The 21457-nt window shown below is 37.7% G+C and overlaps 10 protein-coding genes across 10 annotated transcripts; 6 read left to right on the top strand and 4 right to left on the bottom strand.

Moving 5' to 3' along the window:
- Window positions 1-131: 131 nt before the first annotated feature.
- RHIMIDRAFT_233141 (SEC7-like protein) lies at window positions 132-2747 on the bottom strand (the record flags this gene model as incomplete). Its single annotated transcript, XM_023607893.1, has 7 exons — window positions 132-260; window positions 310-1218; window positions 1288-1918; window positions 1972-2459; window positions 2517-2549; window positions 2596-2636; window positions 2690-2747. 7 exons carry the CDS (start codon window positions 2745-2747, stop codon window positions 132-134), a joined length of 2289 nt encoding a protein of 762 aa, XP_023471426.1.
- Window positions 2748-4967: 2220 nt separating this feature from the next.
- On the top strand, window positions 4968-5210 carry RHIMIDRAFT_182053 (Bromodomain-containing protein; the record flags this gene model as incomplete). The annotated part of the gene is made up of 1 exon (XM_023605800.1): window positions 4968-5210. A coding segment is annotated over one exon (243 nt), but the record flags the coding sequence as incomplete, so codon positions are not given.
- A 1476-nt stretch (window positions 5211-6686) lies between these two features.
- Window positions 6687-7855, top strand: RHIMIDRAFT_11255 (uncharacterized protein). The gene is made up of 2 exons (XM_023605265.1): window positions 6687-7100; window positions 7152-7855. The coding sequence occupies exons 1-2, from the start codon at window positions 6784-6786 to the stop codon at window positions 7654-7656; spliced, it is 822 nt and encodes a 273-aa protein (XP_023471424.1). The 5' UTR covers window positions 6687-6783; the 3' UTR covers window positions 7657-7855.
- A 61-nt stretch (window positions 7856-7916) lies between these two features.
- On the bottom strand, window positions 7917-10073 carry RHIMIDRAFT_296993 (glutamate decarboxylase; the record flags this gene model as incomplete). The annotated part of the gene is made up of 11 exons (XM_023614266.1): window positions 7917-8088; window positions 8151-8353; window positions 8403-8832; window positions 8896-8996; window positions 9050-9400; window positions 9453-9590; window positions 9644-9665; window positions 9730-9749; window positions 9812-9827; window positions 9890-9986; window positions 10043-10073. 11 exons carry the CDS (start codon window positions 10071-10073, stop codon window positions 7959-7961), a joined length of 1539 nt encoding a protein of 512 aa, XP_023471423.1. The 3' UTR covers window positions 7917-7958.
- Window positions 10074-12209: 2136 nt separating this feature from the next.
- RHIMIDRAFT_254653 (inorganic pyrophosphatase) lies at window positions 12210-13910 on the top strand. The gene is made up of 8 exons (XM_023611110.1): window positions 12210-12663; window positions 12735-12850; window positions 12902-13021; window positions 13072-13285; window positions 13338-13465; window positions 13526-13611; window positions 13663-13735; window positions 13807-13910. Exons 1-8 carry the CDS (start codon window positions 12642-12644, stop codon window positions 13867-13869), a joined length of 822 nt encoding a protein of 273 aa, XP_023471422.1. The 5' UTR covers window positions 12210-12641; the 3' UTR covers window positions 13870-13910.
- A 55-nt stretch (window positions 13911-13965) lies between these two features.
- Window positions 13966-14937, top strand: RHIMIDRAFT_254651 (uncharacterized protein). Its single transcript, XM_023611109.1, has one exon. It carries the CDS (start codon window positions 14018-14020, stop codon window positions 14738-14740), a length of 723 nt encoding a protein of 240 aa, XP_023471421.1. The 5' UTR covers window positions 13966-14017; the 3' UTR covers window positions 14741-14937.
- Window positions 14938-15056: 119 nt separating this feature from the next.
- On the top strand, window positions 15057-16270 carry RHIMIDRAFT_210606 (RNA polymerase Rpc34). The gene is made up of 4 exons (XM_023607176.1): window positions 15057-15186; window positions 15239-15316; window positions 15366-15436; window positions 15492-16270. Exons 1-4 carry the CDS (start codon window positions 15097-15099, stop codon window positions 16225-16227), a joined length of 975 nt encoding a protein of 324 aa, XP_023471420.1. The 5' UTR covers window positions 15057-15096; the 3' UTR covers window positions 16228-16270.
- Window positions 16271-16410: 140 nt separating this feature from the next.
- RHIMIDRAFT_254649 (uncharacterized protein) lies at window positions 16411-17658 on the bottom strand. The gene has a single exon (XM_023611108.1). It carries the CDS (start codon window positions 17617-17619, stop codon window positions 16495-16497), a length of 1125 nt encoding a protein of 374 aa, XP_023471419.1. The 5' UTR covers window positions 17620-17658; the 3' UTR covers window positions 16411-16494.
- Window positions 17659-19296: 1638 nt separating this feature from the next.
- Window positions 19297-20620, top strand: RHIMIDRAFT_196372 (peptidase C54; the record flags this gene model as incomplete). The annotated part of the gene is made up of 6 exons (XM_023606128.1): window positions 19297-19480; window positions 19544-19593; window positions 19645-19778; window positions 19852-19980; window positions 20068-20434; window positions 20489-20620. 6 exons carry the CDS (start codon window positions 19297-19299, stop codon window positions 20618-20620), a joined length of 996 nt encoding a protein of 331 aa, XP_023471418.1.
- A 23-nt stretch (window positions 20621-20643) lies between these two features.
- Window positions 20644-21072, bottom strand: RHIMIDRAFT_233134 (uncharacterized protein; the record flags this gene model as incomplete). The annotated part of the gene is made up of 2 exons (XM_023607892.1): window positions 20644-20959; window positions 21050-21072. The coding sequence occupies 2 exons, from the start codon at window positions 21070-21072 to the stop codon at window positions 20644-20646; spliced, it is 339 nt and encodes a 112-aa protein (XP_023471417.1).
- Window positions 21073-21457: the final 385 nt, after the last annotated feature.

The raw sequence follows: 21457 nt of genomic DNA, 5'->3' as shown, positions 1-21457 counted from the left end.
ATTTTAAACATTAGATGTAATATTTCTCCTTTTTTTATATATAGAAATAAAGGAGCCTTTTACAAAATAAGCAAGTATAATCAAGAAATTAAAAATAGAATGCGTGAACCAGCAAGCAATCTGAACGAGATTTACACAGTAATCTTTTGCCTGAGAACATCTCTGTAGCACCTATACTTGAACAATTCTTGTGTGATGTTTTGTAATTTTTTATTCCAGTTGATTAGTGCTTGAGCTTGGTTTCCTACAGGCGAGATTGACTAAAATGGAGTATTATTATACGTACACAGTTTATGAAAAAAAAAATACCTTTTTATCAACACAGGGTTTCAATGAACGGTGTTGATTTAATTCTTGCATGAGTGTCTTTATCTGAGTCTCCAAGTCCTGGTATTGCTCTTCCAAAGTCCGATTACTTTTAATCATGCATGGTGTAGGTGGATACCAAACAGGAATATGAGTACTTGTCATGCCTTGGGTCCCCCAGCCATAGTCAATGTTGCAGACAGCTCCCTGCATAGGTGGTTTACTGATGGTAGCCGCAGCCAAATTGATAGATTCCACCCAGGCCTGTTTGGCAAATACATCAGTGGATTCAAACAGCCAAAGACCGCCTTCTGCCGTTTCAACACGAAATACATGAGGTCGGTTCGCGTTCCAACCAAGTGGCAAGGTACTTGTTGCATAGCAATGGTGAAGTTGAACAACATCCATTGGAGGCTGGCTCAAGTCGGGATGCCATTCGTTTGTATCATTACTGATGACTTCTTGCAAGGAAAAGGGTGTACTAGCTGTTTTGGTCCACAAGCTCATACTTTTTCGTTTCTTGCCTTTGGTATCGTTTTTTTGTATGGGCTTATACATCACAATCTCCGTTTCAGTCATCATCAGATAACATAATTGCCATTGTCGATGTTTGGCCTTCTTATCTGTCGTCTCCATGACATGCTTTCGCATAACAATTCCTTGCTTGCAGTTATGGAAAGTGATGTGATGTACAATGGGCGATGGTTCTGTCAGTCTTCTCTGAGGAGGCATTTCATTAAAGGCATTAAATTTCTCACTGATGACAGAGTGTCCTCTCCTTCTCCGAAATGCTCTACGTTCTTCATTGTTTGGTAATGTCTTTGATCTGTAAATTTGATTGTTTGCTGTTTGCTCACTTTCCGTAATATCTGCTTGACTGATGCTTTGTGCCTTGATTGCACTGTACATGTCCTATAAAGTTATAATTAATTAAAAAAAAAAAGACCACAAAGGGGGTGTGAATTAGGAACAATGAATTACCTTCAAAAGAGCTTCAATATCCAACAGCCATGTCTTTTGCATTCGAGTCAATCCATCTTGAGTAGATCTATAATAGCTGCTTGTACTGCTCTTCCAAGATATATTTGATTTAAGTGTATCCAATTTTTGAAACAATGTGCCATTATTACTAAATGAGTGAACACTGGGATCGTCCATGATGCTTTTAAAGCTTTGACTTCCAAAAGAAGGGGAAGATATACTGACACTTCTCCTTCTCATGGAGCATGAATCAGAACTACTAAAACTGCCAACACGCTGTCGCTGACTGTGTAAATGAGGGAATCTTAGGGATTGTATAGTGTCCATCGTGTTTTTAACAAAACTTGATCTCGTCATTTTACTCCCTTGATCCGAGACCACATGCAGATCAGTATTTAACAAGAGTAGAGAATAGGAAACAGCGTGAATGATATCGACGGAATGAAAGATTGTTGTAGAATTACAGTCATAAAATCGTTTTGCAAAGGCTTCAATGATCCTGTCCAACTGCTGAGATTCTGCTTTGAAGTAGAGTTTGGAGCATAATATACGAAATGCTTCATCCAATTGTTTGTTTGTGAAATCAAAGTTCCGCATATACAACTTTAGCACCTGTGCCCTAAAAGGCTCACTATAGAGACAATATCAGATTTCTCCTCTTGTTTTTTTTTTAATTTTCCTTACTTTGTGCCTAACCATTCGGATATCTTTTCTTTTGGACAAAACGATATATCCTCATTCCATAATTTGTCTTGTATGTCTTTGGTCAAGGAGTCGCATGAATCGTCTATGTCGTTCTCCATCTTGTTTTCGTTTACTTCCAATATAGGCTCATCCATCATTCCTTGACTGTTGTAAGTTTTGGTTTCAGTAGAATTAAAGACGCTGTAGATAGAGCTAACAATACTTGATCGGCGGCTACTTCTCCTTCTTCCTTTTTTTGTACTACCATTGTCAATCACTGCATTGTTTTGGCATTGACGGATTACTGAGTCTGAATCAAAAATAGTGGAGAGGTCAAGTGAATAGCGAAAAGAGCGCTTGTCTCTGACGAGAGACTGACCATTGTTTCTTTTCAGATAGAGAGACTGAGACGGAACAAGAGTCGGTTTATGATGATTAGAATGCGTATCATGTTGATTTGATGCACAAGTATCGGCTCCTTGATGGATCTATAAAGATGGGTTGAATATCTATATTTATATATTATCTTTTTTATTTCTATTTACACTTCTGAGCTTGTTAAAGAATGACTTTAATGACTACAAAGAAAGAAATGAGGTAAAGAACACAGGTATAATGAATTACCTTTGAAAATGCATTGGGCGATTGTTTTAAAGGTATAGTTTCTATAAAAGAGAGTAAGATCACAAAAGCTAATGAATTATTATTATGATCTTACTACTACTGCCATGATTATGTTGACTAAAACCACATAATCGGAACTCATTTACTTCCATTTTAAAATAGTAAAAGAAAAAAAGAAAAACAAAACAATTAAATAAAAGGATACAGAAATAAGTTTATTAAGAAATCAGCTTTTCAGGGGTGTTTTTTTGAAAGAGATCATTTGTTTGAAGAGAGAAGTCATTGTATATTTTCATCTCCTTGTTCTCTTTTTTTGCTATTGTCAATTGTGTCGTGTAAGGTTACTTAAACTGTAAACATATTATCTGATTTTTAAAAACTCGTCTCTCTCTATTGATTGCGTCACGTCTCAGATTTTTTACATTTTGTTTCTACAACAACAACAACAACAATAATAATAATAATAATAATTCCTTTTTTTTTTTATTCTAAAGGTTATTCCCTTAATTTTTTTTTTTTTTCAAACCAAAAAAATTTATCCTTTTTTTCCCTCTTTCCTTTTATTTCCGTACAGCAAGAAAACATTAAATTGTTGCAGCTATTCTTGTTTTCTTACTAATCAAAAGTATAAAAAAAAGACCAAGCGATCTACCCTCTTTTTATAAGAAAAAACAATGGAAGATTGGACTTTACGAGATAATAACGACTCTTCTGTTGGAGTGAATAATTTTGTAGATAATATGCAGTTGTTGTGGAAGCTTCAGTCTTTAGATTCCTTAATACCAGCAAACGATAATGACGCCTCTCAATCCTTTAATGAATTTAATCAGTCAGCCTCAACTTCTGATTTTCCTGATGAAGACGACTTGGTAGATAAACTGTTTCGTGAAAGCTTAGCAATGCAACAAGGTATTAAAAAACACACAAGAGAGAGACAAAGGACCTTTATTTACTATTTTCCCTTTTGCTTAGCCGATATTCAAAACGAAGCAAACCAAGAGAACTCATCGAATAACCTATTGTTAGAAAGAATACTAAATGATACAAAAGATAATGACATAACAACTTCCTCACCTTCAGACTCAATCATCCTTCAAGGAAAACAACCCAGTTCACCTGTCTTTGATGACCGCAGTGATGGAACTCAGCCAATGAGACCAAAACTACTATCCACTCCATCATTACCTATGATCCCTCAACACCAGCAACATCCACAGCAATCCCCACAACAGCACCATCAACAGCAACAGCAGCAACAGAAGCAACAACAAACCTCAAAGCAACAACAACAACAACAACAGCAGCAGCAGGAGCGTCCTGGTGCTAGCTATTTTAATGCATCGCCCATTCAGCTTCATAAACCAATTCAGGATAAAATGAACACAAGCAATCAACCAATGCCTACAAGTACTCCTACAGCCATGACTCCCGCAGCTGTGACAACAACTGGTCCTACTGCTTCAATCGCCCCTACTTTCCAGAACAGTCATAACAATCGTGGATCTGTACCCGTTGCTTCACCAATGCCAATTCCTTTATCAGCAACACCCACCTTGACCACAGTACGATTACCGCTGCCTAGTACTTACAATAATACTCCACCTATGACAATGCATCCACCCAATGTGTTACCTCCTGCCATGCTCTTTGGACAGCTAACATCATCTTTACCGACATTACCCAAGATGACCCCAGTGACAAACGGTAGCCCCGTTTCTGCGCCACCCATGCTATCTACAGCACCCATATTACCTGGATATATTCGTATGGGCACAGGATCATCTACACCAGTCAGAAAGCCAGTCCCTCCTAGGCCGCAGCTGCGTGTTCACATTACCAAACACAAGGAGGTAGATCCATCATTCTATGATGACCCAAAGGACCCAATGAAACCTGATCTAGATGTCTACAACTTACGGAGACTAACAATGATCACCCTTCGAGCATTGGGTGTTCAAATTGGAGTGGAGGAGCTACCTGTAGTTGATATCGACGGCGCAATGCCAACAGATTCGCAACAAGTGCTACCAGCTGCAGCCATGCTCGTTATTACCTCCATGGTATTAGGGACTTCAGGCGATAAAGATGTGTCCAAGACGCTGGCATCACAGATTTCTAATGGTGATCTGGTAGCCCTTCAGCGTCTGATTGTGGCGGGCCTTCGCACCAAAAATATTGTGATCCATACAGTACTTACCGAACAGCCTCCCTCCGCAGCCAAGGCAAATACCAATTCGGGACAGAACCCGCCTTTACCCAGCAATATCATTGATTTATCACAAGTTATATATGAACCGCCACACAATGTTACACGGCTGTTTTTGCGACTCTATCGATTTATTATCAACATGCTTCTGTCAACGCCTGATTGCTGGCCATTTATTCAACCTGTGCCAGCCTCTGCATTTGTCTATCACCAAGAAATCAAACATCCCATGGATTTGCAGACAGTTGAAGAAAACGTATGGAAAGGAAAGTACACCAAGTTTGCTCGATTCGAGAAAGACATTCGACTTATTTGGAAGAATGCACGGGCTTTTCATCGAAATACAGGAACGATTCCCAAACATGCAGATTATCTCGAAAGACTTTTCAACAGGATTGTAGTAGACATTAAAAAACAAATCAGGTAAGCATAATAACATGGAGACATTTTGCAAAATTTACCAATACGTGTAGTAATCAAACTAGTCGGAAGTCACAGTCATCAGTGAGTTCACAAGACTTCAAGTTTGATCCGGCCGACACACTTCCGGAGGAATCCGATTTTTCATACCCACCTGTCGAACAAGTATTCTCAGAACATAGTACAGTCTATAGCATATCTGCACTCTCACCACTCGAGCCTAAGGGCCAAAAGCCCGTAGGTCTCACCGACGAAAAACTACTCTACCTTCAACTCAACGGTCCTTTCTTTCAGGCGGTTGAGCGTATGAAGGCTGATCCTCAAGGTAACCATTCGATGGTACCTCGTTTCTACATTGCCAAAAACAGAACATTGCTCCGCCAGATCCGCTCTCAGGGCGTGCTGGCTATCTTTTACAACACCAAGTCAACCCGTATCAAGTCGAGTAAGCTGATTCGTATCGAGACAGACATGATCCTCGCCTACCCTGCAAGCGACCTGTTTGACATTGACCAAATCAACGAATGCACTGAGGACTTTGCACCTAAAGCCTGGATTCATCTCAGACCACTCCGAGTTGTGAATCAGATCGTGTTTGAAGTGAATGAGGCGATCGAACGAGATTATTTTAAGCGAATGTTTGCAACTTCCAAGATGGCCATAGATGATAAGACAGGACAGTCGGTCACAAAGAAGCTACTCAAACGCGTCGTCCGTCAGATCTTGGGATTGCCTGAATTGCCCGAGACGTTGGATGTGACGACGCCCAACTCGGCATCTCTATCACCTGCTGTAGACACACCTACTACTGCTCGTCCAACAGAGGGCAAGCAAAGGACAACAAAACCTTTTGCAAGAATGAGAAGAAAGACACAGGAAGAGGAGGATATGGATGCTGATAAAGGATCGGATGATGAAAGGGCAAACGGGGCTGTTACCCCAAGAACGACCATTAACGATTACCCTCAGGAGATGTCTAACCTACAACGGTTTGGAAAAAAGGAAATTTCGCACGACGTTTGGCAGAGACTGTTTAGTGGTAAATTAAAAAGAGGATGATCAAGAGATGAAACTCATATTTTTCTTATTAGTGTGTGCTAGTAAAGGAATCTTGATCAGGAATATTGCTGAGCATGGGCATATTAACTGGCATCTACCCAACTCTGAAGGGTTCTTCAAACGTGTTTACTTTTTTCAAGATACGGTCGTACAAGCATTTAGGCAAATGACAATGTATCAACGTATCACAGAAGTTGCTTGTTTGATGTAAGTGCATGTATGCGCTTGAGCACATATGTATACTAACTGCTTTTGGGGGGCAATATCAGGAAGTTGAGAAATTTACCGCACATGGCGCAGGTACGAGAGGTTCTCTATAACGATAACGGGGATGTCGCTGGTTTATCCATGGAAAGGTAAATCAAAGATAAAATAAAAAAAAAGATGATGGGGAACTCTAAGAAAAAAAAAATGCTAGATATCACACAACCCTCAAGCAGTATACGCACGTTCATTCACATCATCGATTATCGGCTTATCAAAAATACGACGTTATTTACCAGATGCTTGTCTGTATGAAGACCATACACGAAGCAGGGCTTGCGCATCGAGATCTTTCTGAGGTCAATATTATGGTCAACCCAGTTGATGGTCAATATCTGGAAGATGGAAGCGAAAAAGTATGCCTTTACCTGATTGATTTCGGTAAAGCCGTCTTTTGCCAGCCACAAGATGTCCGTGATTGGTTTGTAGATGTACCTCGCGCAGAATGGGAATATGATGGAGATGTTGTACCAGAGACAAAGGAAGAGTTGGATAGTTGGTGTGAAACGTTACCTTGGGTGAAAGGGAAGCCGGATCATGGATACAGGATGTATAGGTAAGTTTTACGGGCAATAGTGTTTACTGCATACTTAGCATATGTCTACAGATCTATCCAAACGTTACCAAAGACAAGGTCAGATAACCAAGTTCTTCCTTGGTTAATACATCCTCAAGCTGAGGATATGTATTCGATTGGCGTAATGATGTGGAAGGTGTTTACAGATACGGAACCATGGCGAGGTATCTTGGATACAGACCTTCAGGGCCTACGTTACGTTGCACAAGATGATTATCGCATCCAGCGAGCATTGGAAGGAGAGGTGCATGGAGAGCTTAGTAGACAGCTATTGCTGAAATGCCTCAGAACACGACCACAAGATCGTGAAACGGCCAAAGATATCTTGGACTGGATTGGACAGGAGCCGATAAAGGAAGGACTTATTGGAGAATGGAAGATGTACTCTTCAGATACAAGAAGTTCTCGAAGAGCAAAGACATTTTACGGATTCGATGAAGAAGATGAAGAAGAGAAAAGAAGACCTAGAAAGAAAATGAATACATCTAGTAAAAGAGGACGACCAAAAGCTCAAAAAGAAGCATATCTAAATTAACCTGTCCCATTTATACATCCCCTCTTCTATATACACATACAAACAATACTTGTCCCCACTTCAGATGCTCAAATGATACAACACTTAGGCTTTTCACAAAATCATGCACACTTACATCTATGTTTATATTATTCCTTTCCCTTTTTTAATGCATTTACATAATCAGTATTCCCTCAATTTTGTTTATCATGCGGCAGATATAATTATTAAGATAGCAGTTGTAAATAAATGGCTTTTCTTTTTATCTTTTACATTAGCGACTAGATTAGACATATAAATAAGGATATTTTTTATTGAATAATTTAACAAATGCCCTTGGCAGCTTTAGGTTCTTCGGTTGTTTCTGCATCAGCACCGTCGTCTGTCTTTGGCTTATAAGTGGCCTCATGGCTGGCATGAAGTGAAGTAAGGGAGTGTTTTTCAATATGTTCACTAAATGATAAGCATTTAGAATTTTATGTACATTTTGAACAAATTCCATATCCACTACTTACCGTCGTTTGTTGATGTTTTCTTCGTCTACAGATTCTAAAGCACGAACTGCAGCGATAATGTCCTTTACCAAGATCTCACAACGTGATCTAGAAAAGTCTTCACGGACAACAACACGCAACATCTTCAAGTGCTCAACTTTAGGTGCCATAGTATAAGCAGGGACAATCCATCCACGTTCACGTAGTTTAGAAGAGATATCAAACTAGGCCATGTTATTTTACACTATCTTCATCATCTTTTTTTTTTCTTACCTCGTTAAAATGATGCTTTTCCTTCAATCTGAAGGCAACCAAAGGTAAACCACGGCCACCTGTTTCACTCATAATTTCAAAGTATCCAGTGGCCTTTAATCGTGCGGCTAAATGATCAGCTGTGGCAGTCAGGTTAGACATGATCTTTCTAAAGCCATTTCTGCCCAAACGAATGAGCACATAGTACTGAGCAATCACATGTGCAGCACCTTTACTGAAATTGAGAGTGAATGATGCTTGTTCACTGCCAAGATAGTTGATGTTGAATACCAATGACTTGGGAAGGTATTCAGGACTTCTCCAGATACACCAGCCAACACCTGCATATGTCATACCATACTTATGACCAGACACATTAATAGAGACAACGCGACTGCATCGGAAATCCCATTCAAGTTCAGGAACAACAAAGGGAGCAACAAAACCACCACTAAGGGATACACTCTGTTACGTCCCCTCCCTTTTTTTTTTTTTCTTTAAAATAAGCATTTACCTGGCAGCATCCACATGAATACCAACATCCCAACCGTTTTCCTTGTTCTTTTCTTCCAAAAGATCATTCAAGGTCTTTACATCTTCATAATGACCTGTATACTAAGGAGAGAAGGGTCAACGCCCAGCCAATAAAATCATGCTGTACTACTTACGGTAGATCCCAGGATAGCACAGACACCAATTGTGTTTTCATCTACGAGTTCAGCAGCCTTGTGAGGATCCATACAGAGACAATCCTCAGTGCATTCGACTTCACGCGCTTCGATCTCAAGGTATTCAACAGCCTTATGCCAGGCCACCTGACAATTGGCGCCCAAGACCAAGTTGGGCTTATCAGTAGGTAATCCCTTTTCTTTACGAGCGTTTTGCCAGCGGCGTTTCATAGCAAGCGTAGCCAAGATGATGGCTTCGGAAGAACCGACGGTAGAGCAACCGAGGGCCTCTTGTTCAGCACTATCCATAGGAGCATGGTAAAGACGAGCAATCATATTGACGCAACGGTTCTATCATAAACAATAAGGGACATACGTTCCTCTCTATAAACAATATACTTACACATAATTCAACACTTTGAGGATATTCTTCATAATCAATAAAGTTCTTTGAAAGGTTCTCAGCCATTAGCTTTTCTGCTTCTTCTTCCATATAGGTTGTAACGAATGTGGCAAGATTCAAGGCAGGGTTGCCATCGAGCTATAAGTATAGTGTCAATATCAAAATTACCTTTTATTTATTTGAAAACTTACAGCCAAATCGTCTTTGATTAATCTGTATGCAACATCTATCCAAGCAGGTTAGTTGATAAGGGATAATTTAAAGTATACGCATATACTTGCTTGAGGGCATTTCATCCTACGGAATAAATGTACAAGTTAATTCATGCATTGAAGCATACTATTTTATATCGTGTGTACCTGTGGTAAATCAAATCTATTGTAGAATATTATGTTAGATACAGTGAAAAAGGGGCAGATATGATAAACTAGCATTACCTTGGTATATCCTCAGAAGCCCAACGAGTACCATAGACAGTTGTGCCTACAGAGTCATGGTGTAATTCACCTTTACTGTTTACTTCTTCGATACGAGCTATACATACAAAAAGTGGGTATGTGAATGATATGCTTCAAATAGAAAGAGATTACCATTAGAGACAGCGTTTGAAAGGAAAACCATGGTTTATGTGTTTATCAATGAGTATAAAGAAATAAATAAAAAAAGTCAAATAAAAATGGGAACCTGATGTAGGGTCACTTTTATATACCAATTAGTGAATTAGATGCTACACAAGAGCAATCATCTTAACGGGATGTTCTTGTGCTTAATATATTTCTATGTGTGGCATAAGTATTACGTATATAAATGGAAAATGATTGCTACTGACCTGTTCATAACGTAATGACGGTTACCCTAAAAATAATTGAAGTCCAGAAATAAGGACACTTTGCCAATAGACAGCCTTTTGTTTTATATCTGTACTATAAAAGTGGCATAAAGAATTTTTATGGGATAGATTGCTTTCTTATTTTACTTTTCAGTGATTGTTATGTTACTGATATCGATAAGGTTAACCGATATCGCTCATCCATCGTCGTCGTACGCGAACTGGGGAACGTGTCCTCTTTTTTTTCTTATTTATTCATTTGTATAAACCGAATAGCTAAAATTTTTTCCCGCGTGTGTGCAGCCTTCTTCCTATCATAAGGATAAACATTAACAAGTGATGAGTGTATCAGCATGGCTTGAACCGTTACAGTGTTACAAATATCCAACTTAACCACGGTACTGTGAGAAGACATAAAAAGCTATCTTATCAGTCTCTCTATTGCCGCCTTGTCATTTCTGAATACACAGTTATCATTTCATCACTTGCTCACATCCTGACTCTGTTATATCAAATGATATTCATCATGAAATATCTTGGAGATCTCCGTTACTCTTTAAATAGCGCACGGAGTTTCTCAGTCTTTATACTGCCAAGACAAAGACAGAGAGAGGGTTGTGAGGCACTTTATTCTCAGAAATTTATTTGTAACCTCCCCTCAGGTCTTTTCAGCCACACACTCAAGTATCTAAAGGGATACAGTAGGTAGACCGGTGTGTACCGGTTTTGAACTTGTCTGGTCATTTTGTAAAAGTCTTGGAGTATTTCAGCAATGGGCAGGCCAAAGGTCTTTGGGCACTAAACTATTTCTTTTTTTTTTGCCTGCAAAAGTAACGCAGATTACCTTTTTTATAAACTTGATGAAAGGTTAACAAGTACATGATTGGGCCATACTTTATAAAAACACTACTGATCGAGGCATTTTTGAAATGAATATGACTTGCTTGAGATACGTCGTGACTAAACGCTTTAGTAACCGATAGTTCAAAAAATGTATACTTTTTCAAAAGCTGTTGCCTCTCTAAATATCAGTCGTCTTTATAATGTTCGGATCACTAGAGTTTCCGCTGACATGGCTTACAGACAAGGGATACTATGGCCAGCAGGACCCGTAAACAGGTTCCAAACATCAAACAGGTTTGATAGAATCTTGTTCTTATCTTGTATGAATATCTGTTATCGTTGTGTTTACTCTTTTTATATGTTGCTTAGAGTCAAAAAAGCTCTTGTAGATGAGGATGAGGTAAAAGAAAAGTGGAGGCTTCTACCTCAGGTTCGGTAGTATTATTCAAACTTAGGCTTGAAATAATCAACGCACTAAACACCAAGGTGCCCAATAGCGAGTTTCCAGCTCTTTTCCTCATATTTGGTGATAATACTGATCCTTTATACCTATAGCCTGCAGTCATTTTTTTTTTGGCTACATTATGCTCTGAACACTTCTTTAAGGGATTCTGAATTTTGGGGTTATTGAGAAAAAATAGAGACTGGTTTGGGCAATGTCAATGGTATTGAGTGTATTAGGAATGGTCAAGAACAGAGTGAACGACAGCTTCTCGAAATTTATGTTTCATCGATCATCGGTCCAGTCTCCGATTTCATTGTCGTCAACCTATTGTCACTGAGCCTACTTATTGAAAGCAATCTCACCATGTTATAGAACTAATGTATTAAACTTGGTTATTATGTAATAGTAACCACATGTAGTTTTTTGCTATTCTGTTTTGTTATTCTTCTTAATCGTTGCAACAAAACTAGACACAGATTACAAAATTAGCTTCTGTCAAAGTGAACCTGCTGTGGAACCATTCCTACTGCAGAAAACATCGCTGTCACACCATTTTGACTCATTTGAAACAATGAACCTTAATAATCCAACTATCAAATCTCTCTGAAACAAAAAGTAGCTATTACAAATGGATTCTTTACTTTATTGTCATTCATAGGGTGCCTTCTTTTCTATGGGTACAGATTTAATATCCGCGTCTGTAAAAGTCAACGTCCAATGAGACAAGAGTATAGAACGTTTATCCAACACAAAATAGAGTATGGGGTTACATCACTTTCCTTTTATCGTAAAGTCCTTTTCATGAATGCAATCTTATTGACATTATTTCAAAGATAGAATTGTAGGAAAATTTCTAGTTGACATCAACTATAAATTGGGATTGTGGAGAAATAATTGATTTGCATTTTGTTGACGGGGAAACATTCTAGTTCAGAATATATAAGAATCCCATCTTGTCTCTGTTTCTTTTTCTTTTATCCCTCAAATGATCTTTACTACAGCGCTCATACTCTCGCTTGGATCCTTGACATTGGCGTCATATACTCACAGACAAGTGGGTGCTCCCAACACCATGGACTATACTCTATATTTTGGTATGTAGTAGAAAGAATAAAGAAAAGAGGGGGGCGATCCCATTAAAACATGTGCTTATATTCAAAAATAGAGGAAAATGGTCAAGTTATTTCTCCATTTCATGATATTCCACTCTTTGCTAATGAAGAGAAAACACTTTATAACATGATTGTCGAAATTCCAAAATGGACAAACGCAAAGAATGAAGTAATATCATTATCAGAATGACATCGGCCCAGCTTACACTATATTTGGTAGATTAACAAAGAGACACCATTTAATCCTATTAAACAAGATACCAAAGATGGGAAACCGAGATTTGTGTCCAATATATTTCCCTATAAAGGATACATTTGGAATTATGGCGCATTTCCTCAAGTAAGGATTATAGTTGGAATACTTTTTTGATTATTGCTAACACCGCTTAGACCTGGGAAGATCCTAATTATATCTCACCTTATACAAACAAGAAAGGTGACAATGATCCAATCGATGTGATCGAGGTCGGTCAATCAGTGGCCACTGTTGGCGAAATCAAACAAGTAAAAATATTGGGCATCCTTGGATTAATAGATCAAGACGAAACGGATTGGAAGGTGGTGGTTATTGACAACAATGATCCATTAGCAAACAATCTCACAGGTAACTGCTTTATTAAATAATTTATACAAAAGCTTACTTATTTCAAATATAGACATTCAAGATGTTGAGAAGCACATGCCTGGTTATTTAAATGCAACGTGTCACATTTTCAAGGTGTACAAGACACCAGGTGGTGATCCACCAAATACGATTGCATTTAATGACGCGCCAAGAGACAAGGTGATTATCTCTTTTTAATATCCAAAAGGAGGATAGCTAATAGTCATGATATATAAATAGGCTTTTGCTACAAGCATTGTTTTAGAAACGCATGAATATTGGCAGAGCCTAATGAATGGTACCACTTCCAGAGGGGAGATTCAAACGTAAGATAGTTATTTTATAGTGAAATAACATAGGCTAAGTCTATTCTTTAGTATTAACAGAAGATGTAACGAGTCTATATACATTGTTGATCCCAAAAATAAGACAATTCCTAAAGTTCCAAAGGTAAAAAAATAACACAGTAACCAATCTATATCAAAAAACTAAGTTCTTTTTTTTTTTTTTTTTTTCCAAAGGCAAAACCCAAGCCTCCTGCTCCAGTTGATTCTTCAGACAAAGTTTGGTACTTTGTACATTAATTGTTGTTGTTTTCCAGCCTTTATTAATAAAATGCAAAGCAATGTTTTCATAATTTCTTGAAAAGGAAGGTGCTCACCTTCCTCATTTCAAATAGTAAAAAGAGAAAGGTTACTTCTTCTTTACATGTTGATCCTCTTTCCTCATAACATGTATAACATTATCTTATTTCTCTTGATATTAGTCACTCCGTTTACCCTGCAACAACAGCAGATAGACACAAGTCAGCTACCAGGAGCGCTTTCCCAGATACCCTTGAGTGATGGCATGTCAGCCACTGTTCAGTTTGTACAGTACTCTGATCATTTATCCTATACGCTTTACTTAAATCCTAATAATGTGCAATATTGGAATACGAGCATTTGCTTAGCTTGGATTGTAGGAACTCCCTCCCTTCTGCTAGACTCTACTCATCAATGCAGTTTTATGAATGACACAAGCAGCAAAGCGTGTATACCCGACATTCCTTCTAATCCATGCATAACACCTATCAAATTACCAGATGCATGCTCTAATATCGAAACACTCTCAGGCTCTTATCCGCTCACTTCTAGTAGCTATACTACAACAACGCCGATCATTTCCGTAAATAGTACAAATACTCAAATATACCCAAATGCAAGAAATACGGTAGCTGGTAAATCTGTTTTGATATCCCTGACAGAAAACTTGAACGGAACACAGCAGCAGTTTGTCAGTTGTTCAAACATTAGATTGGGCAATGGAACGTCAAGTAATTTTACATATTATCCAGTTAACAATGGCACCATTCAATTTCCAAATCATGCTTCCAGGAGATTATTATCTCCTATTGTTTTATTGCCCTTTATTATTACCCTTTTCATTCATACCTTAAACGTGATATTCAAATAAGGCTGGTTTAATCAACCCATGAAATCAGCTGCTTCTATTTGCACAAACAGAGGGCTTAATATTCCCCCATTAAAGCATCTTCTCTCCTCCTTAAAGAACTCTTTAAGAATACAATCTATATTTATGCAGAGAAAGAAAATATCTTTTTATTTATATAAATCAAATACATAAAACTCTTGATTTTTAATCAAACAGGATCAATTGCTCATCTTACTGGTATAATCTTTCTTTGAAAGACACTGATTTATTTCTGCCTGTAGTTAAAAGAAGACAGTTACGACATCCTCTCTTTTTGGTAATTTTTTCAGGTCTGAAAATTTTTCTTTTTTTTTTTTGGTGATATCAAACAAAAATAAATGACAGATCTCAAGCCAGGTGAAGAGCCTCCTTTTGGCTTGTCTGTTAACGAATGGGCCTTTTATCAATATGTCTTTGCTTCACCAAAGGTTAGTTGATCATATTGATCCTAAGCTAGATATTGACTCTCTCTTTATGTAGGGTATTAAATTCACGGATCGTCCTGAATCTATGGATATTCAAGATGCATATACTGCAATGAACTCACTATTGAAGAAGGTAGATAAAATAAACTAGACAGAATTAAGCCTAAACAGTATTATTGTAGAATGCATTAGAAATCATAACCGTAAATAATGAAAATATGCTCAAGGCTATTGATTTAAGAGATGCTGAAAAGTAGATTTCATAACAAACAGTATGACTTTTTTACTCATTTCTTATTTCAATATAGAGCAAGTAAATTAAATGATGATGCTCGTCTAGTCTACAACACGATTCGTGCTGCAGGAAATAATGGTATTTGGACAAAGGATTTGAAAAAGGCAACCAACCTTCATACTATCGTACTCAACCGTACACTCAAACAATTGGAACAAAAGCAAGAAATCAAGGCAGTAAAGCATGTCAAATATCCTACGCGTAAAATATACATGTTGTTCAGTTTGACACCATCAAGTGAAGTTACCGGTGGTGCTTGGTATACGGATCAGGAACTTGATACGGAATTTATCGACAGCTTAAAGACAGCTTGCTTAAAGTATATTGCATCAAGAAGTTTTCCACGTATTGAAGGTGTGCCAGATGCAGTATTTGGAGCTGAACATGAACATTATCCCACAGCTACTGAAGTGAGACGTTTTATCACAGAGTCTCGTATTTCTTCAATCGATTTGTCAGTCCAGGATATTACGAGCATATTGGACTTACTTGTTTATGATGGTGACGTGGAAAAGAAGATGCCCTTCATGTCTGGAATGGAAGAGTTTAGTGATGATGAAGATGATAACGGGCATGATACTTCTGTCCAATGGTCATATAAAGCCGTCAGAAAAGCAGTCAGTCGATTACCCACAGAAGCTGTGACAGAAACACCCTGTGGAAGATGTCCAGTGTTTACTTTCTGCGTTGAAGACGGTCCGATCTCTCCCTTTAACTGTGAATACTTCAAGACTTGGCTAGATTGGTAAAACAGATACCGTCTTGAAACCTTTTGTAAATAAAACAATATTGAAAAAAAAAAAATAATAATAATAATAATTCAGGCATTCAAGTTAGCTGCGTTTTCTTTTTATTGTAACATCGTTTGATTAACACTATTACTTGTATGATAAGCCCTCTTCCTCAGACGTTACAAACACAAAATATATGTGATAAAGGATAGGTTTATTGTTTTACTTGGATATTTAATACAACTTTACTTAAACCCGAATGAAACTACTGGTCAAAGGCTGCTTTTACTTTCTGTCCTTCTTCTTGTTGTCGTTCTTTCCCTTCTTTCCCTTTACATATTTGTTTTTCTTGTCGCCATTCTTTCCGTTCTTACCACCCCTGCCGCCTTTGCTACCCTTACCATCCTTGGAGACGATGCTTCTCTTTGAAAGCTTTCCTTTGTCCTGTTCGTCCTTGTTATCCTTGTATTCATCATAGTCATTTTCTTCTTTGTCATCTTTGTATTTCTCATCCTTATCATCTTTGTATTCCGCATCTTCATTACCTTTGTATTCATTGTCATGCCTATCATCCTTGTATTTCTCATCATACTCATCATCTTTATCATCCTTGTAATCATTCTTGTATTCCCATTCATAGTTGGCCTTTTCGTTATTGTAATACTTGTCGTATCTCTCTACTCCTTTCTTAGAGTCCTTGCCTTCCTTATTGTTGTCCCATACAGAGTCATCTCTCTTGTTTTTCCAATCTGTGTTGCTCTTATAGCCCTTTTGTTCCTTGTAGTTCCTGTCGTTATCCCATTCATAGCCATTATTTTCATCATCGTAGTCTTTCTCATTGTCCCGGTCATACTTGCCCTTTTGCTTCTTGTAAACCTTTCCATCATCATATTCATAACCATCCTTGTCGTCATAGTTGTCCTTTTCATCATCGTACTCATAATCATCCTTGTCTCCGTAATTGTCTTTTTCATCATCGTACTCATCATCGTACTCATCATCGTCCTTGTCATCATAGTCATCCTTTTCATCATCGTACTCCTTGTCATTGTCCCAGCCATACTTGCCCTTTCGTTCCTTGAAGTCATATTTACCCTCGTCACCATCGTACTTATTCTTCAAGTCATACTCGTTACCATGCTCATCCTTGACTTTGATGGCAGTAACTGAGGTACCGCTACAAACTAGAACCTTTGAAGGCTCACCGCGTCCTTTGAAAAAATGGGATTTACCGAGCAATTTCACGTTGGAGTCCTTAACAGCGACGCATTCAACAGAAGACTTGGTAGTTTCTTTAAAGGCACCAAGACCATCCTTGCCATCAAGACCAAGAGGACGAGCAGAAGCGTTCTGCAATGATAAGAGTACAGCAGTAGCAGCAACAGATAAGAGAGTAAACAGCTTGGCCATTCTGATTTTTCAAGTGAAGCTTTTTTTTGGTTATCCTGAGGATGAGTGAAAACTTCTTTGCTCAGAAAAATCGTCTCTTTTATACTTTTTGATGAAGAATAATAAACAAGGTATCATCTAGATATACACCAGTTGGGGAAGATGAGCCGTACATTATTACCAGGCACTAACTTGGTTACTTTATGCACAATAGCTATTATTAAACATGCGTAACAGAACAAGGAAATTGGGCTTAGGACATGGGTTTGGTCCTTGTAAAGCAATGCATCAAAGTTGAATGTTACCAGTAAGACCAAGAAGTTGAAGATTCTAGAATGCAAGCAGCATACACATACCAACTTATCCTTGGCGAGCAATGAGGTGAAAATGACGCATATACTAGTAGTCCTACCTTCTTGCACTCGTATAGCCATTAATGTTAACTTGCTAACTTCTTGGCAGTCCATCGTCATATGAAACTAATACACGGTCTCATTGATTTCTAATTAAAATAATAGTAGCCATGCCAACATGGTACGCTCAGGCATGCAATACCCTAAACAGCTTCTTAACCTGCAGGCCAAAAAAAACAAAAACAAAGGGGTGTAGCATTTAATCTTAAACATTTGATTCATGTTTGGGGTTTTGTAACTGAGTTTAAGTAAAGGATTTGCCCCTGTCAGGTTCAAGTTGCTCTCAAGCAGGAATATAGTGATCTATTCTTTATGGGTAAAGCAGCATTCATATGTAGGATACGAAATCCTGTAAAGCTCACCTTTCCTATAAGAAAAAGCAAGTTGTACATTTTTATGAAATTGATATATGCAACGATTCTTTACAGTAAGAAAAACCCCAACACGCTCATTTCTGTCATGTTTTACTTTTCTTTTCTTCGAGCTCTTTTTTTTATGTTTGTTGCCAAGAAAAATATTGTATTTGCTATTACTATCATTTACTATGATAGCTAATGGCCCTCAAAACTGCTCTTCACTCGGCACAATAAGAGGTATACAATTCTTCTTTTTTACTTTCCATCAGAAGCCTTTGAAATCAAAAAGAATGCTTAAAAGTGATTGCCTTTTTTTAGGCTTCTCACAGCAACAGAACTTTTTTCATGCATGCCGTACAAACTGATTGGATAAACTTTAACTTACCGAATCATCGCTGATTGGCCAAAAATCCTTTGATTTAAACCTTTGGACTGTGCTATCTTTTTCTTTTTCCCTTGTGTATTTTCGTTTCTCTCTCTTTTTTAATAATTATCACCACTTGTAATAAATGACTAATATGACCAGTTTTGAGCAACAAAATAAGAGAATTCACGTCAATAGGAAGGATACAGAATCCAATGATAAAGAGTTACCGCAGCCACAGAATAGCAACCACCTTAGTACGGCACCACTCAAGGACAAGCTGATAACCAATTCTTCTTATTTGGCAGCAGAGATACCACTCAAACTTGGTCATTTTATGTCTAATCTATGGATATCAGGATCAGAGCTTTCAAGTTCTTTTTTCCTACAGCAACAGCAGCAACAACAGGATAATAAAGATTCAAATACAATTTGGTTACTAGGTCGTTCGTATATTATAAATCCAGCTGATAACATCCAGCAAGCCTTACTTGAAGCACAAAGAGAAGTCATGTTCAAGAGCCCTTCAGAGGCGTCAAAACAAGAAGAAGAGTACAACAACAACATGTATCTGTTGTGGCCGCCTGATTTCTATGATGATTTTACTTCCCGATTATGGATGACTTATCGTCATAATTATCCACCCATTCGACCATCGAGTCACAAGACAGACATAGGTTGGGGCTGCATGTTAAGGAGTGGACAAAGTCTATTAGCAAACACGCTTATTATTCACTTCTTGGGGCGAGGTATATCATAATATGAGTTTTATTTTCTTTTTGTAAATTCTCACTCTTTTTATATTGTAACAGATTGGAGACGACAAAATCAAAGTCAAACAGCATGGAAACAGTATAGCAGAGTAAGGGGACAGGTGGATAATGATGTTTATCTTTACTTATATTCTATATAGATTGCTCATTGGTTTCTAGATGAGTTATCACCCAGAGCACCCTTCTCGATACATAGAATCGCACTCTTAGGAAAGCAACTTGGTAAAAACATTGGTGAATGGTTTGGACCAAGCACAATTAGCCAAGTGATACAGTAAAAATCATGATTTTTTTTATGCGCATCAGAGCATATGAGTGAATTAGGTTCACTAAAAATAATCATTTAGAGCGTTGGTATCTGATTTTACACCAGCAAATTTATCTGTTTATATCACAACGGACGGTGTTATTTATAAGGATGATGTGCATGATGTCGCAACAGGGAAAAGGCCAAGAGGAGATTTCAGTTATTTATCGTCGTTAGCAGATAAAGAAGGAAGAGAGGAAGCCAAACATTTATATGATGCCAGTACTCCTCAATCAGCATCCATCAAATCAACTAGCTTCAAGCCTGTGCTGATACTCATAGCCTTACGCCTGGGCATTGACTCACTTCATCCAACCTATTATGATGCTTTAAAGTCGTGTTTTGAAATACCTTCATTCGTTGGCATCGCAGGAGGACGTCCAAACTCTTCTCTTTATTTTATCGGCCTCCAAGGAGATGAGCTCATCTACCTCGACCCACATTATTCTAGACCGGCACTAGAAACAAAAAGCCTTTCACAGTACACAAAAGAAGATTTTAATACCTATCATTGCACTATTCCACGAAAAATACACATATCCAGTATTGATCCCTCAATGCTTATCGGATTTTATTGCCGAAATGCTAAAGAGTTTGACTCACTATGCGAGCAAATAACCCAGGTATAAAAGAATTACACTTGGTTTGCTGTTGTTTATTAACTATCAACAAAAAAGATGTCAAAAGAGCATAGTCCTATCATTTCAGTTGAGCAAAGCGCGCCTGCTTATGATGAAGACGTACGAAGTGAAAATGATTTTGGTATCATGAGTGATGAAGAGGCTGATTCTGATGATTGCGATGAATAAAATAAACAACTTTCTTTTTACTGCTACTCTTTTTTGAAAGGTGGCGAATTTAGATATGTCTCTAATTGTTTCTTTTTGTGTTCTAGCAACTGTAATTCCTGTTGATATATTCGTTCTTGCTCTTCTTGTACATATTGTAAACCAGGTAATTCTTCCAAAACTTGTCTGGCATGAATAAACTTTTCTTCTAAATTAGCAACTGCCTTGCCAATAGCATCTTGATTACTTCCTGTTAGTATGAGATCTATTATGTTGTGAAAGTCTTGAAGGAAAGAAAAGTCAGATTTGTTAAATGTTGTTGAATCAGCCATTAAAGTGAAAAAGTAGATAAAAAAATCACTACACAGGAAATTTATTTAATGATTATACATATAAACTCATACTTGTTAAGACACGATTCTCTTTCTTTCTTTCAATGTAAATCAGTACATTTCTTCATAAATGTCAAACATTCTATTACTTTAATGGCTATCAATTGATGGTTTTAAGAGTGGGGCTACAGTTGAGGTGACGTATGACCCTGACAGGCTGACAGATTGATATCTATGTCCTTTGATAACCTTTCCTCCCCCAACAGATGTAAATGAGACAGAGTAAAACGTCCTTTTAGATGATTTGTCTATTCACTCTCATACGATGTCAGCTACCCCATAAGTCGAAACCCCTTATCTGGATTAGAAATTGCATTGGTTTCCTTGTCTGCTGTAAAACATCATCCCCACCCCACTTATTTCTTTAAACAATAAACAAAGTAATAAAGATCAATTTGTTTATAAAAAGATGATATTAATGTATAGTGTCTATGGATCTTTAATGATATGTATTGACTTTATCTTT

The sequence above is a fragment of the Rhizopus microsporus genome (assembly GCF_002708625.1).
Source record: "Rhizopus microsporus ATCC 52813 unplaced genomic scaffold scaffold_1, whole genome shotgun sequence".
Classification (NCBI taxonomy): Eukaryota; Fungi; Mucoromycota; class Mucoromycetes; order Mucorales; family Rhizopodaceae; genus Rhizopus; species Rhizopus microsporus.
This window is presented reverse-complemented; position numbering and strand designations above follow the sequence as displayed.